General features: G+C 49.0%; 1 protein-coding gene across 1 annotated transcript in view; it reads left to right on the top strand.

Moving 5' to 3' along the window:
* The window catches only part of EGFR (epidermal growth factor receptor), a 200,354-nt gene extending 188,795 nt beyond the window's left edge, over positions 1-11,559 (top strand). Inside the window, exons 22-28 of the mRNA XM_044245680.1 lie at positions 327-402; positions 3,801-3,947; positions 5,352-5,449; positions 6,623-6,790; positions 7,163-7,210; positions 7,913-8,015; positions 8,747-11,559. Coding sequence (XP_044101615.1) covers positions 327-402; positions 3,801-3,947; positions 5,352-5,449; positions 6,623-6,790; positions 7,163-7,210; positions 7,913-8,015; positions 8,747-9,105 — 999 coding nt within the window. The 3' untranslated portion in view covers positions 9,106-11,559. The remainder of the gene's footprint in view (positions 1-326; positions 403-3,800; positions 3,948-5,351; positions 5,450-6,622; positions 6,791-7,162; positions 7,211-7,912; positions 8,016-8,746) is intronic.
* The last annotated feature ends 1,270 nt before the right edge of the window (positions 11,560-12,829 follow it).

The following is a 12,829-nucleotide window of genomic DNA, read 5'->3' as shown; positions in this document are numbered from 1 at the left end:
TGAGGGGTGGCTGGAACCATCACGCATCACCAGAAACCCCAGCCCCCGGCATGTGCACCCAGTTCACCAGAAGAGCCCACAGACCAAAGGTCCTCAGCCGAGGCCTTCATGAAACCACACCTGGGGCTGAACAGAATAGCCCTGTTTTCTGTCAGCTTAAAAACTTGCTCCTCCTCCTAGGAGGGGGCACTCATCCTGGGGTATCAAGGTGGGGTGTCCTGGCTTTCCCACATTTGTCGCTTGTAATTTGTTTCAACGTGATTTAATTTTTTGCAACAGAGGGAAGCTAATGCTTATCTTATCCCTTCCTCTCTCATCATTCCAAGGTGCCTATCAAGTGGATGGCTTTGGAATCAATTTTACACCGAATTTATACCCACCAAAGTGATGTGTGGAGCTACGGTGAGTCAAAATCTTGATGCTAATGAATGCATACTGAAGCCAGCTTGAATTGTTTGTTGATTGACGTTCTATGCTCTGTCATCCAAATACTTTCTTCCAAGACAGGAACTAATAATAGCGTAGTAGTCACTGTCAATTCTACTAAGAAAACAGGACAAAGGAAATTGGGTCTAACTAGTGCACTCCATGTCACTGGAGAGATCAGCGAACTTGTCGAGATCGGGTTAACAGAGGGAGAGAGAGCTTGGACTTAGGAAATGCGTAGAACTGCAGCATCAAACCAAACTTGACCTCTTGTCATGGATTCGAAGTGAACCAAAGGGAGATGACAAATTGGGTTTTCCGGGGAGAAGCATGAGGTTGTGTGATGGACTAACTCAGTGGCCACTGTTTCATGCAGTGAATGGAAGTCTTTGTGTGTCGGAGAGAAGGGCTTGACAGGAGTGCACTGGGAGATGTGTCTGTGGGGGAAAAGATAGAGGGAAATAGTGATTGCTTGCAGCTCTAGGGATGACATCGCCTCAGGACGGATTCTCTGTTTCCCCCTCCAAATCCCACTCTGGCCTTGCCCAGGCCTGTGCCCCTCCTCCCCAATATGCCTGTCCTGTTCTTGCCTCATTGCCTTTGCACAAAGGATGTCTTGAGCCTACAAGGGCCTCACCATTGAAGAAAGTGTCACTAACCCACTGTCACAAGTCCAGCAGTCTGCTGGAAGCCTGCAAAATAGCTCTTCTGATGCATTTATCTATCCCCACTACTCAAGCCACAGGGAAGACGGGGAGGGGCCACCCCATCTCCGCAGAAATGGGTGTTTGGGGAGAGTAGTATCGAGGCAGATTTCCAAGAGGAATCCAGTTGTTATCACAAAAAAAAAAAAACAAATCATTCAAGACATCATCTACCTGGTTGTTTTTTTTTTCCCTTCATAGCATTATTAACTTCCTGATATTCTAAATATATTTCAATTTCATGGATCTTTGTCTCTTCTGCTAGGATGCAGGCTTTATAAAGACAGAGATCTTTCTCGCTGGGGCCTGTTCTCGCTGAACAGGTGAATTGTTACACGTACCTGTGAGCAGAGCTGCCTGCAACCAATGAACTAGATCAGGACCTAAGGCTATTCTGATGCCTTGTTGTTTTAGTCATTTTCACAGTGTGTCTGCTCCCCAAGAGGGACAGGGGAAAATGCTACTTTTCCCGCTCCCAAATCCCATCCAGAGACCTCTCTGCTGTCACCTCCTTCCCTCAGGTTCCTGACAGGTCTTCTCTCTCCTTGTTCTGCACACATTCATCTGTTCTCCAGACAACAGATAAAAAAATAGTTTTAAACCAAAGGAGACTTTTAATTCTCTGCTTAATAGCCTTCTTTGGTTTTACGCGTATGTTCCAAATAAAACCGGAGCTCCTGAGCGGCCTGGCTTCTCCGGCCTTTCCAGACGAGTCTGCATTTCCCTCCTTGCCCTCCGTGTGGCAGCCGGCATGGGCCAACCCACCGCCTGTCCGGAATGGGTCCTCACTTGTTGAGTAAATGAGAACTCTCTTAAATTCTGCGACTTCCTGCCTTTGGATGACTACAAGCAGTGTCAGAAAGTCAGCATCCCTCTAGCGATTGTGTGTTTTTCATTTCAGTGGAAATCGTGTTTTCGGTGATTATAATCTGCTGTCCCTGGCAGTAAGTACAATTGTTAAACCACAGACCTGAAGTTCTAGCTTAAAAAAACAAATCCTAGGGACGCCTGGGTGGCGCAGTTGGTTGGACGACTGCCTCCGGCTCAGGGCGTGATCCTGGAGTCCCGGGATCGAGTCCCACATCAGGCTCCCAGCTCCATGGGGAGTCTGCTTCGCTCTCTGACCTTCTCCTCGCTCATTCTCTCTCTCACTGTCTCTCTCTCTCTCAAATAAATAAAATAAAATCTTTAAAAAAAAAAAAAAAAAAACAAATCCTATTGGGGCACCTGGGTGGCTCAGTCAGTTAAAGCGCCCCACTCTTGATTCTGGCTCAGGTCGTGAGATCGAGCCCCGCGTCAGGCTCCGCACTCGGCGCAGAGTCTGCTGAGAGAGAGTCTCTCCCTCTGCCCTACCCCCAGCTCACTTGTGCATGCCCAATGCTCTCTCTCAAATAAATAAATAAATAAAAATCTTTAAAAAACAAATCCTATTACTCCACTCCCTAGTCTCCAGTCAAGACAGAATGTTCTAATTAGGTCCGTATGCATTCCACTTAGGAGGTGGAAAGAGAGAGAATGCCTGCCTCGTTCCAGGCCCTCTCGAAAGCCACCACCAGCTATGCACACCACTTTCTCTCTTACCATTTGTCCCCAAACCTGGAGAGCTTGCCGTCCCACAGGAAGGCATCGTACGTGTTTAACATATTTAACATAATGTTTAAACCTCGTTAGGATGAATTGAGTTCATGGATCTGGAAATGAGATTTTATTTTTTCATCAAGTCCATGTTGACGCTGTAGTGAGGAGGAACAGAAGAATCTACGTTCTTGCCCTTGGACCATGACTTTGCTTCATTCTTCAAAGTTGCACGCTCTGTATTCAGGCCATTCAGCTCTGGGACAGCCTCTGGATAATCCAGGCCGACCTGTGGGACTATGTATCTAGAGGCCAGCTCTAAAGAAAATGGGTCATTAGACCAGCTGGAGATCAGGAAACTGGCAGGATCCCGTGTCTGGTCCCTTCCTGTGTAGTCTGGGGGACCCAGGCTCAATCCCACGGGGGTCACCTCTAGAGTCACCCCAGGGCACCTTCATGGTGGGGATTTCTAGAGCAGAGAATCCCAACAAGGAAGACAATAGAAAGAGAAGAATCATTAGAACTCAGGGATGGTCTGGAAAAACACCAAGTCTAAAAGTACTGCTTTTTTTTTTTTTTTTGAATCATGATGATGGATTTTACTGATTTTTGAAACAAAAAGGATGGGGTTTTGATGTTTTTTAAAAAGAATGTAGGGTTTTCTGGTTCCCAATTTTTATTTATTTTAAAATGTGTAGTGTACAACCTTGTCTGTGGTCTCCATCTTCTAAAGATACAAGTAGCTTAGGGCAGATGTTCTGAGTGTGTAACTCCTGCTCCGTATGTCATTATAGTGGTTGACTTGTCATTGTTGCTGTCACTCAAGTTTTAACATTTATTGGCCACTTACTATCTGCCAGGCATTGTCTGAACTTTTCAGTTGCTTTTTCTTCTTTGATCTGCACAACTATCCCACAAGACAGATACCGTCATTATCCCACTATACGGAAAGGTGTACTGAGGCTTCTGCTGTCGAGCAAATTGCTCAAAGCCACAGAAACGTAGGTTTTTAAAGATCAGAAACGTTTAAATGGTGACTAAGGACAAGGCGTGGTGATATTACCAGCTCATAAAGCAACTCTCTCATCCTCTCAGGGGTCACTGTTTGGGAGTTGATGACCTTTGGGTCCAAGCCGTATGACGGAATCCCCGCCAGCGAGATCTCCACCATCCTGGAGAAAGGAGAGCGCCTCCCGCAGCCGCCCATATGCACCATCGATGTCTACATGATCATGGTCAAGTGTGAGTGCCTGCCGCAGCCAGCCACGCTAGCTTACCTGGGTGTTAGCACTCAGAGTGCCTTATGTTGCCTAGAAAGGTGTTGCCGCCCTTAGCCAAAAGGTTGAGACCTTTGATTCCCTGAAAAAACCTTGTCCTGTTCTCTACAGCGGCACCAAAACCCAGAAACATCTGTAAACTCTCCCCCAGCATTTTTCAGGAAGCCTTTGCTTTACCCATTGAGCGCAGTGCCCTGCCCTGTGCCCATGTTTGCAAATAAATAAAACCAAATTCCCCCAGAAACCATTACACCAAAATATTCTGTTCTCTGAGTTGCTCAATGAAAACAGAGCTGCACATTTTGAAGCCTGTTATCGGAGAGCCTAACAAGGAGAAGCCCACGAGGCTGGTAGAAACTACAATTCTGCCTTGACTTAACCCTTTCAAGTAATAGATCTATGTGAGGTCTTCTGCAGCATAGCAAGTAAACATCTTAATCTAAATAAGAGTGTGTAACTTGGTCAGTGCTCTTGTTCCACCAGAAGGACAAGTTCAGCAGGCTCTGAAGGTGACATTCCACGTGCCACGGGCACTTAAAGGAGAAGGTAGCGCACAGAGTAGGACGGGGCTAAGTCCATGTAAAGAGTGCCTTCCCAACTTCAGACCTCAGAGTTAACCTACTTTTAACTTCCTTGCTGTGGATTGAGGAAGCTGGGATCCAGAGAGGTCACACGGCTCATCTGAGGTCACATAGCAGTCTGTCCTAAAATAACTTGACATCCTGCCGATAAAAAATAAATATGAGCCCTCGAGAGAGACGAGGATTGCCAGCTGATCGCTGTTCCTCCAGCTGTTCAATCCAGACTTCAATCTTAGGGAAGGCACTGCGACGCCCCCTCACTTGCGTGCTGCATTACTGAGGACATAAGACAATGAAAGCATCAGGGTGTGGAGTTCCCAAACCTGGAGGCTCTTAAAGAAAGTCCCTAACTTTCCCTAAATTGAGTCTAGTTTGCAGTTCGCAAGATGGCTAAGCCAGTCTAGATGAAAGTGGATGCCCTGTGAGGACTGGGCCAGAGAGCCCGGACGCCAGGCTCCCTGCAGTCATAGTAGTCCACAAACAGCAATACATGCAAGGCTGCCGGAACACTTACGGTGATAATTCCAGAAACTCCGGCCCCAGGAAGAGTAGGCACTGAAAATTAGACGATGTTGCTGTCATTCTGATTCAAGTGTTTTGTGTCCTCATGGTCTTTAAACTGGGATCAGCGCTAAGGTGCCAGGACTAAAAAGCCCGTCACAAAGATTTGGTTTCTGCATCCCTTACTTGCCTAAAAGGATCTCACCATAAATGCCTTCTGGAAGCAATGCCATCTTTACCATTTCTTTCAGGGTCTAATCGCGCTGTTTTCCTCATTCCTTCCCCAGGCTGGATGATAGATGCAGACAGTCGCCCCAAATTCCGTGAGCTGATCATTGAATTCTCCAAAATGGCCCGAGACCCCCAGCGCTACCTTGTCATCCAGGTACCAGATCACAGCCTCTGAACTTGCATGGGGAGGAGTCCTTCTCATGAGAGTCCAATATCACTGTGTTCCACTGCGTGCCCATTCCATTTCCTTGTCTCTCAGACCCCGTCCTTAAACCCTCAGCACCTTAGAGCTAGGCACGGGCCCCACTGAATGGAGTGGAATTCCTTTGTGGTGCCCCCCCACCACCCGACCCCATTTTCCATTCCCAGCTGAACCCTAGCATCCAGATGTGCTCAGTTCCATGTGCCATCATCATATTCCAGTCAGCCAGAGCCTCAGCTCCTTCTGATGGAGAAGCAGGCCCTTCGTGGCAGCAAACCTGCCTTCACACCCGAGTCTCCATTTAACGCTTTAATTTAACAAAACCAAACTCACAGGGCTGTGAGGTCATGTATGCAAAATAATTTGCATAGTCCCTGAAGATTCTGCTCAGCAATTCCAGTGCGAGTGGTGGGGGTGGGGGTGGGGAAAAGGGGGTCTCCATGCACCTCCCAGCAAGCAGTTCCCTTACTCACGCTGGGTGGCTGTCGCCACACTCCAAGTGTTCTCCAACCTAGAAGCTCTCTGAACCCACCCCCTGTGGGGTTTTATGGCGTCTTCATTAAATGGGCATTGCTGGTTCAACTAGTGGCCAAACGGTGATTGAGTCCACCTCCAGCCCCTCCCGCATTCCAGGACATCAGGGGGTGTGGCTGACCTAGAGGTCCAGTCCACTCATCTCTGGGTTGGCACCCCCCACTCTCCCATCCCCACCCTCATCCTTAGGTGTGGGCCTAAAGCCCCTGGTTAACATAACAATGACACCTTTGCCACTCTCCTCCCTTAGGAGATCCCAAGGGTTTAAGAGGTCTCTGCTGGGAATTACAACACATTTTTACTATAAACTGTAAGATGGCAGCACCTAACAGCAAAACTCACCCTCCATAAACTCTGCTCTATCCCTTTCTTCTTCCTCTTAAGCTGTTTCTGTTTCATTTAGGGGCTTTTAAACATCGGAGAATTTTTTAATATTTTCATGTCAGGTGGGGGAGGGGAGGAAGCCACTACTCTGCAGAGAATCAGGCTGATTTTATTATAAACCAAGTGCTCAACAAAGAGGCATTGGCCCAAACAGTGGACTGGCGCCTCTCTGGGTCCTACTGATCGTCTCAAAATGTTCTGCACCAGGGAGATGAGAGAATGCACTTGCCGAGCCCTACAGACTCCAATTTTTACCGCGCACTGATGGACGAAGAGGACATGGAGGATGTGGTGGATGCCGATGAGTACCTCATCCCCCAGCAGGGCTTCTTCCACAGCCCCTCCACGTCCCGGACCCCCCTCCTGAGCTCTCTGGTACGAAATGCACCCCTTTCTCAAGCACGGTGTCTGCTGGGTTGAATGAGTTGCTTAGAGAAACGGTAGCCCACCAGCAGAACTCGCAGGGAGACGAAGAAGTCCATTTTAAGCAAATGGTCAGGCCAGACTCAGAACGAATCAATCGGGTGTATTAGTTCTTTTATGGCCTTGCAGTAACTTGCAGTCTTTTCAGGTCCACTAGGGACCAGAATTAAGTCTGAACTAAACCTAGTTTTTCTAAAGCTAATGGGTCGGGATGACGTTAAGCCCCCATAGTGACACTGGTCCCGTGAGGCCCCAGGTCCTGCATTCGGTGGGCGTGGGTGAGACAAGTCAGGTGGACCCTCAGCATCTTTAATTCTTTTACAGAGCGCCACCAGCAACAACTCCACCGTGGCTTGCATTGACAGAAATGGGGTACGTATGAACACCTCATAAACCCGAATTAAGTAACAGCTCTGTGTCACGGTTCTATTGCACATAGAAAATGCCCATCCTACCCCCAACGAATCTTGGTTTTCCTTCCTGTGTTCCCTTCCTTCCTTCTCCTGTATGGTTGCCCTGAGCCCCTGCCCTAAGGCCAGCAGGCAGCTCTCACTTAGGCCAGTGCTGTGCAAAATGGGGTTCGTGAACCTCTAGCAGCATCACCTGGCGGTTTGTTCCAAGTGCAAACTGCCAAACCTCCGACACACACCTGCTGAAGTAGGAATGCGAGGGGCAGAGCCAGCCCCCGTCCATGTCCGAGCCAGCCTTCCGGGGGTGCTGATGCTTGCCACGAAACCATGATCTAGACCGACACTTCCCTGTATAGAAGCCCCCGGCCCCCTGCATCGACTTCAGTTTAAATCGGTGACTGTCTGGGAGGGCACAGATCATAAACATTTCTGTCATTGCCAGAAACCCTGTTGCAGGGCACCGACCAGGTCCTTGCCACTCAGCCTGTGGTCTGTGGGGCCCCAGCATGGGCGTCCCCCCGGGCGTTAGTCGGAAATGCAGACTCCCAGGCACTTTCTTGGACCGCACTGAATCAGAAGCTGCAGTTTAACAGAATCTCAGGTGATTTTTATATGCGTTGAGCAGCACTGACCGGAGTTACTTTGCCTTATTTCCTCCCCTCAGAGCTGTCCTCTCAAAGAAGACAGCTTCCTGCAGCGGTATAGCTCAGACCCCACTGGCACCTTGACTGAGGACAACATAGATGACACTTTCCTCCCAGCACCCGGTGAGTGGCTTACCCTGGACAAGAAAGGGCACCCACCTTGGCACCCGCGTCCAGCAGGGCCGGCCTCTATCCTCTAGGTTCAGGCCTCTTGCTTCCTCAAGCCAGTCCAAAAGTGGAGACTGTGGCAAGCCTGCAGACACCTGTGGGGAGGAAGAGGCAGAGAAACACAAAATGACTGAGCACATGCACCGGTCTTTGTGTTGGACTCAAGTCGTGTCCAGCTGGGAGGTGTGGTTTTAAGACCAGTTCGCAGATTTTCTAGAACTTGAAGCAAACGTCAAAGATGTGTGTGTGTGTAATAGAGAAAGAGAGCAGAAGTGTGTGGGTATGATTGTGTGTGTGTCCGTGAGTGTGTGAGCATGTGTGGAGGAGTGTGTCTGTGTGCACACGTGCATGTAACACATCTGATCTGGTTCCACTCTTGGCCTGTGACACACGTATGTGCCTAGTCTCAGCTTTATCCCCAATGTTCCCGTGGGCACACTTGCATCTCAAGGCAGGCTACCCTTCTGAGAACATTAAATTGGCAAGAGATCGATGTTCCCATTGCTCTGAGAACTACAGACAAGGACACAGTTTCCCTTACGGCACCAGCGAGCTCATCGTCTTGCCAGACGCCCGATGCTCCATGGTCTTGTGGGAGAAAACCGGCAGGGTTCAGATGCACCGTGGAGTCTGCTGGGGCTGACGCTTGGCCGATCGCTTCACCTGTGATTTCTTTTCCATTTCAGAATACATAAACCAGTCCGTCCCCAAGAGGCCGGCGGGTTCCGTGCAGAATCCTGTCTATCACAATCAGCCTCTCAACCCAGCTCCAGGCAGAGACGCTCACTACCAAAACCCCCACAGCAACGCCGTGGGCAACCCTGAGTATCTCAACACCGTCCCTCCCGGCATCACCAGCGCGCTCGGCGGCGCCGGCCTCTGGGCCCAGAAAGACAACCACCAGATCAGCCTGGACAACCCCGACTACCAGCAGCACTTCTTTCCCAAGGAAGCCAAGTCCAACGGCGTCTTCAAGGGCCCTGCGGCCGAACACGCAGACTACCTGCGGGTAGCCCCGCCGAGCAGTGAGTTTATTGGAGCATGACCACGGAGGATAGGGTGGCCGTAAGAGTCTCGGATGTGTCACCCGCCCTGGGACCAAGCCACAGCAGCGACGCCCAGTGCTGACAGTCACGCCCTCGTTGACTCCTGGGCCCGTGGACTGGTTTGGCCATATTTGCTCCTACGGACCCATCTTTCACCCAGGAAGTGCCCCCTCCTCGAAAGCACTTTGGGAAGTTGCTGGGAAGTTCCTTTGTCTTCAAACTGTGAGACCGCCACAAAAAGGCATCCGGCAAGAATATTCTCTTTGGGCAGAAGTTTGCTTTTCAGTGAGGTATATTTGATTTTAAAAAAAAAGAAAGAAAAGAAAAAATCTGCATAAGGAGTTGTATTGCTTGGGGACCCTGGGGGTTTTTAATTGTCATTATGGATTTTATTTCTCCTGGGCGTTTCCAACGAGGAAGGAGCTTTTTGCTCAAGTACTGGCTGCACTGAGTAGATCCAGGCCCAACTGTGACCAAGAAGCAAGGGTCAGAGCCTTCCAGCTAACATTTGATTCCACTGACTCTAGCTCCAAGATTCTTCCACTGCAAGACAATTTTTAAAAAAAAACTAGAAGTACTCTGTGTCCTAAGCGGGACTGGTTGGTACTGTAGCAAATCATAGCACGTTCAAGAGGATAAGCCACTTTGAACCCTTCCCGAGCGCGAAAGAAACGGAAGGGGTAGAGTTCTTCGGACTTCTTTTTATATAAATGTCTTCATGGTACTTACTCTCCATTGGTTGACCAGCGTTTTCTAGCTATAAGTATTGGACTTACTTGTTTCTTTTCCATTCCACTGTTTGGAAGCTCGGTAGGAGTTCCCTGTTGGTGAGAGGAGACGGTACATCACACTCTAACCTGGACCAGCTCACGTTGGGTCGGTGTTCAATCCGGTAGCCTTTAATCGCGATGGAACGATAATGCAAAAGTTCACACGAGAACGTGGCTCCCAAATTTGAGTCTCAGAGGAAATATGTCAAGTCCCCTGGGGGTTGGGGAATGAATGGGCATCTGTCCGGACACTGCAGAAATGAGACGCTCCTCCTCAAACTCATGGAGCCTCCCACCCTGCCCCCCGACTACCAAATTAGGCTTATGGGAGACAATTTCCTTTTTATTTTACTATAGAAGTTTTTTACTCAAAGGGTACGTCCCCCCCCCCTTCTCTGGTAGGCTGTCCCCAAGGCCCCAAAATGAAGGGATCCAGATTCCAGGGCCACCAAGCAGGAACTAACAGCCCTCGCCCCTGGGGGCACATTTCACAGGGCGAAATAAAGTTAACACTATGCATCGGGGGAATTAAAGCGGTAAATGTTAAATCAGAGCTTGAAATCCATGACAATGTCTTAACAATAGCTACAGATCGTTCTTTGAAAGGAAAATTCCCTCCTAAAAGTTTCCGTAGCATTGGAGGATCCAGCTGATTTAGGACCCGGAGTGCTTTTCCACCTCCTGGGTCCTTGCAGCCTGACCGACCGGTTCATGGCAGTCCTTTGTATGCAGGTGTTAAACCCTCTTAGTCTTTCAAGGAAAAGATCTTTCAGACCATATTTCTGACTATGAATGTGTCCAGCCCCACACACGTACAAGATTTCCCTTTCGCTGTTAAAGTAGTAATTGACTCTTGGATCAGGGCCCTACAGTTTTGTTACCAATATATTGACTTTGTTCCGATGGAAATATAAACTATTTAGTTCAATTCCGCTGTGTTTTCAGATACTCTTAAGTACCTCTACCAGCCCAGCATACACTCTGAAGACCTAAAAATAAATAAAACATTATCCCCGATTCCAAGAAATTCACAATTCAGCAAAGGGAATTGACTCAAACACAAACCTTAACACAGTACGACAGAGGGTAGGCAAGACGGGTCAGCCAAGCACACTCAGCACAGGGCAGGGAAGAATGCGTCCTGCCTTGGGAGGGCCCTGGAAGGCTCATCCAGGAGGAAACATGACCAGGTTCTTAGCCACGAGGGAAATGGGAGTGCGCTCCCGACAGACAAAACCTTGACCAAGAAAGCATCTGCCAGAGAAACTGCTAAAAAAGTAGGAGAAAGGCCACCTCCCTGCATCTTAACAAGCTGTCCCTTTAAGCCTGGGAACCTGCTTGTGGCATTCCCCCAGCACCCCACATGGGGGGGGGCGGGGTCCCTCCCTGGGGATCTGAAAATGATTCTTGAAAAGATTAAACATTTCTAAGACTCTCGAATTTTATGTCATTGTCAGTAAATCACTTTTGTTACTTACTTGCCTCAGAACATAAATATTTTAGCCAGAATCTTCTTTGGCCCTGGGAAACAGACTGATGCACATTTTATTACCACTTTTTCATCAAGAAGCAAGTGACTGGTGAGGGAGAGCAACTGTATGTCAGTCCGACTGTAGCAGTTAAATCCTAGTATTTTTGTAATTTGCAATATTTTACTATAACATAATAAAACAGCAAAAACTATTCAAGCTTTTTCTCCTTTGTATTTCAGTTTTCCTGCATAAAATCTAGGTGCTAAATCCTCAATTTGAAAACTGTGTTTCCCACAATATCCTCCCCATGGCTGTGCAGGGGGGGCTTGGAGGTGCCTCAGAGCCCAAGACAACAGAGCCCACCAGTCAGGGACCCCCACCATCACTATGAGCGGACAAGGAGAGGAGGGCCCCCCAGAGCCCTGGTGTTTCCACCTCATGGCCCTGCTTGGCCCGAGTTCAAAGTTTATACCGCATCTCTTCCGTTCCTCCTTGTTGAGCCCAGGTCCTAAGACCCTACAAAGAGCCCGTTCCTTCCTCAGTCAGCCCATGGCCCCGCCCAAGATCTGGCCTTTGGAGACATTCGGTGATGCTGACAGTGGGCCTGCGTCCTGACACCTCTCCTATAAACTCAGGAGTCCCTGCACTCATGCCCTATAAGTAACGTTTCTGTCACCTCATGAAGTAAAAAAGATGACTCTTCCAACTCCTAGATGTGCTGAGTCCCAGTTGTCACCGATTTTATTGTAACGAGGAGCACTGTGGGGACATCGTTTGATGACAAGTTGAAAGTTCTTAATTTGGGGCTTTAGCCCCTCACCCCCCAACCGCAGACACAAATGAACTGGCTCTCGAGCTTGGCTGCTCTCCGGGATCTCCCGGGGTCCGACCTCAAAGATTCTGATTTGATTTGCCTCCTGTGCAGCCTGCGCTCAGGGGCCTTTCGGAACTTCCGCAGGTTATTGTGATGAGCTCCAAAGTTTGGGGAACCACTGGTGAAAAGGAAAGGCCAGTGGGTGGGTGGAGGCCTGTCCCTCGGCTGATGGCATCTCACTCACCAGTCACAGTCACTGGGCCTCGGGTTCCTCAAGCAGAGTTGAAGCTGTTGGGTTATGGCGACTCACAGTTCTTGTCCTCTCTGCCAACCTTAAAAAGAAGGGGCTGCCGTAAACAATGAATCTTGGAACAGTGCATCAAAAACTAATGATGCATTTTATGGTGACTAACATAACACAATCAAATTTTTTAAAAAAGGGGGGGCCCAGTCTCCCCCGACCGATACAATCAGATACAGGGGCTCCCCATGTGATCCCAGTGGGCAAGCAGAGTTGAAACCCGCATCCCTGAGGTGACCCGCAGGCATCCCAGCAGGCCCCCCAGAGGGGGAGGACAGAGAAGCCTGAGTCAGGTAAAGGTTCCCAGAGGAGGCAGCGTGGAGGAAACCATGAGCTAACCTTAGTATTCCTGAGACTTGGCTACTA

The sequence above is a fragment of the Neovison vison genome, chromosome 4 (genome assembly GCF_020171115.1).
Source record: "Neovison vison isolate M4711 chromosome 4, ASM_NN_V1, whole genome shotgun sequence".
In the NCBI taxonomy this organism is placed as follows: domain Eukaryota; kingdom Metazoa; phylum Chordata; class Mammalia; order Carnivora; family Mustelidae; genus Neogale; species Neogale vison.
Note: the sequence above shows the minus strand (reverse complement) of the source record. Positions and strands in the feature narration are given on the sequence as shown.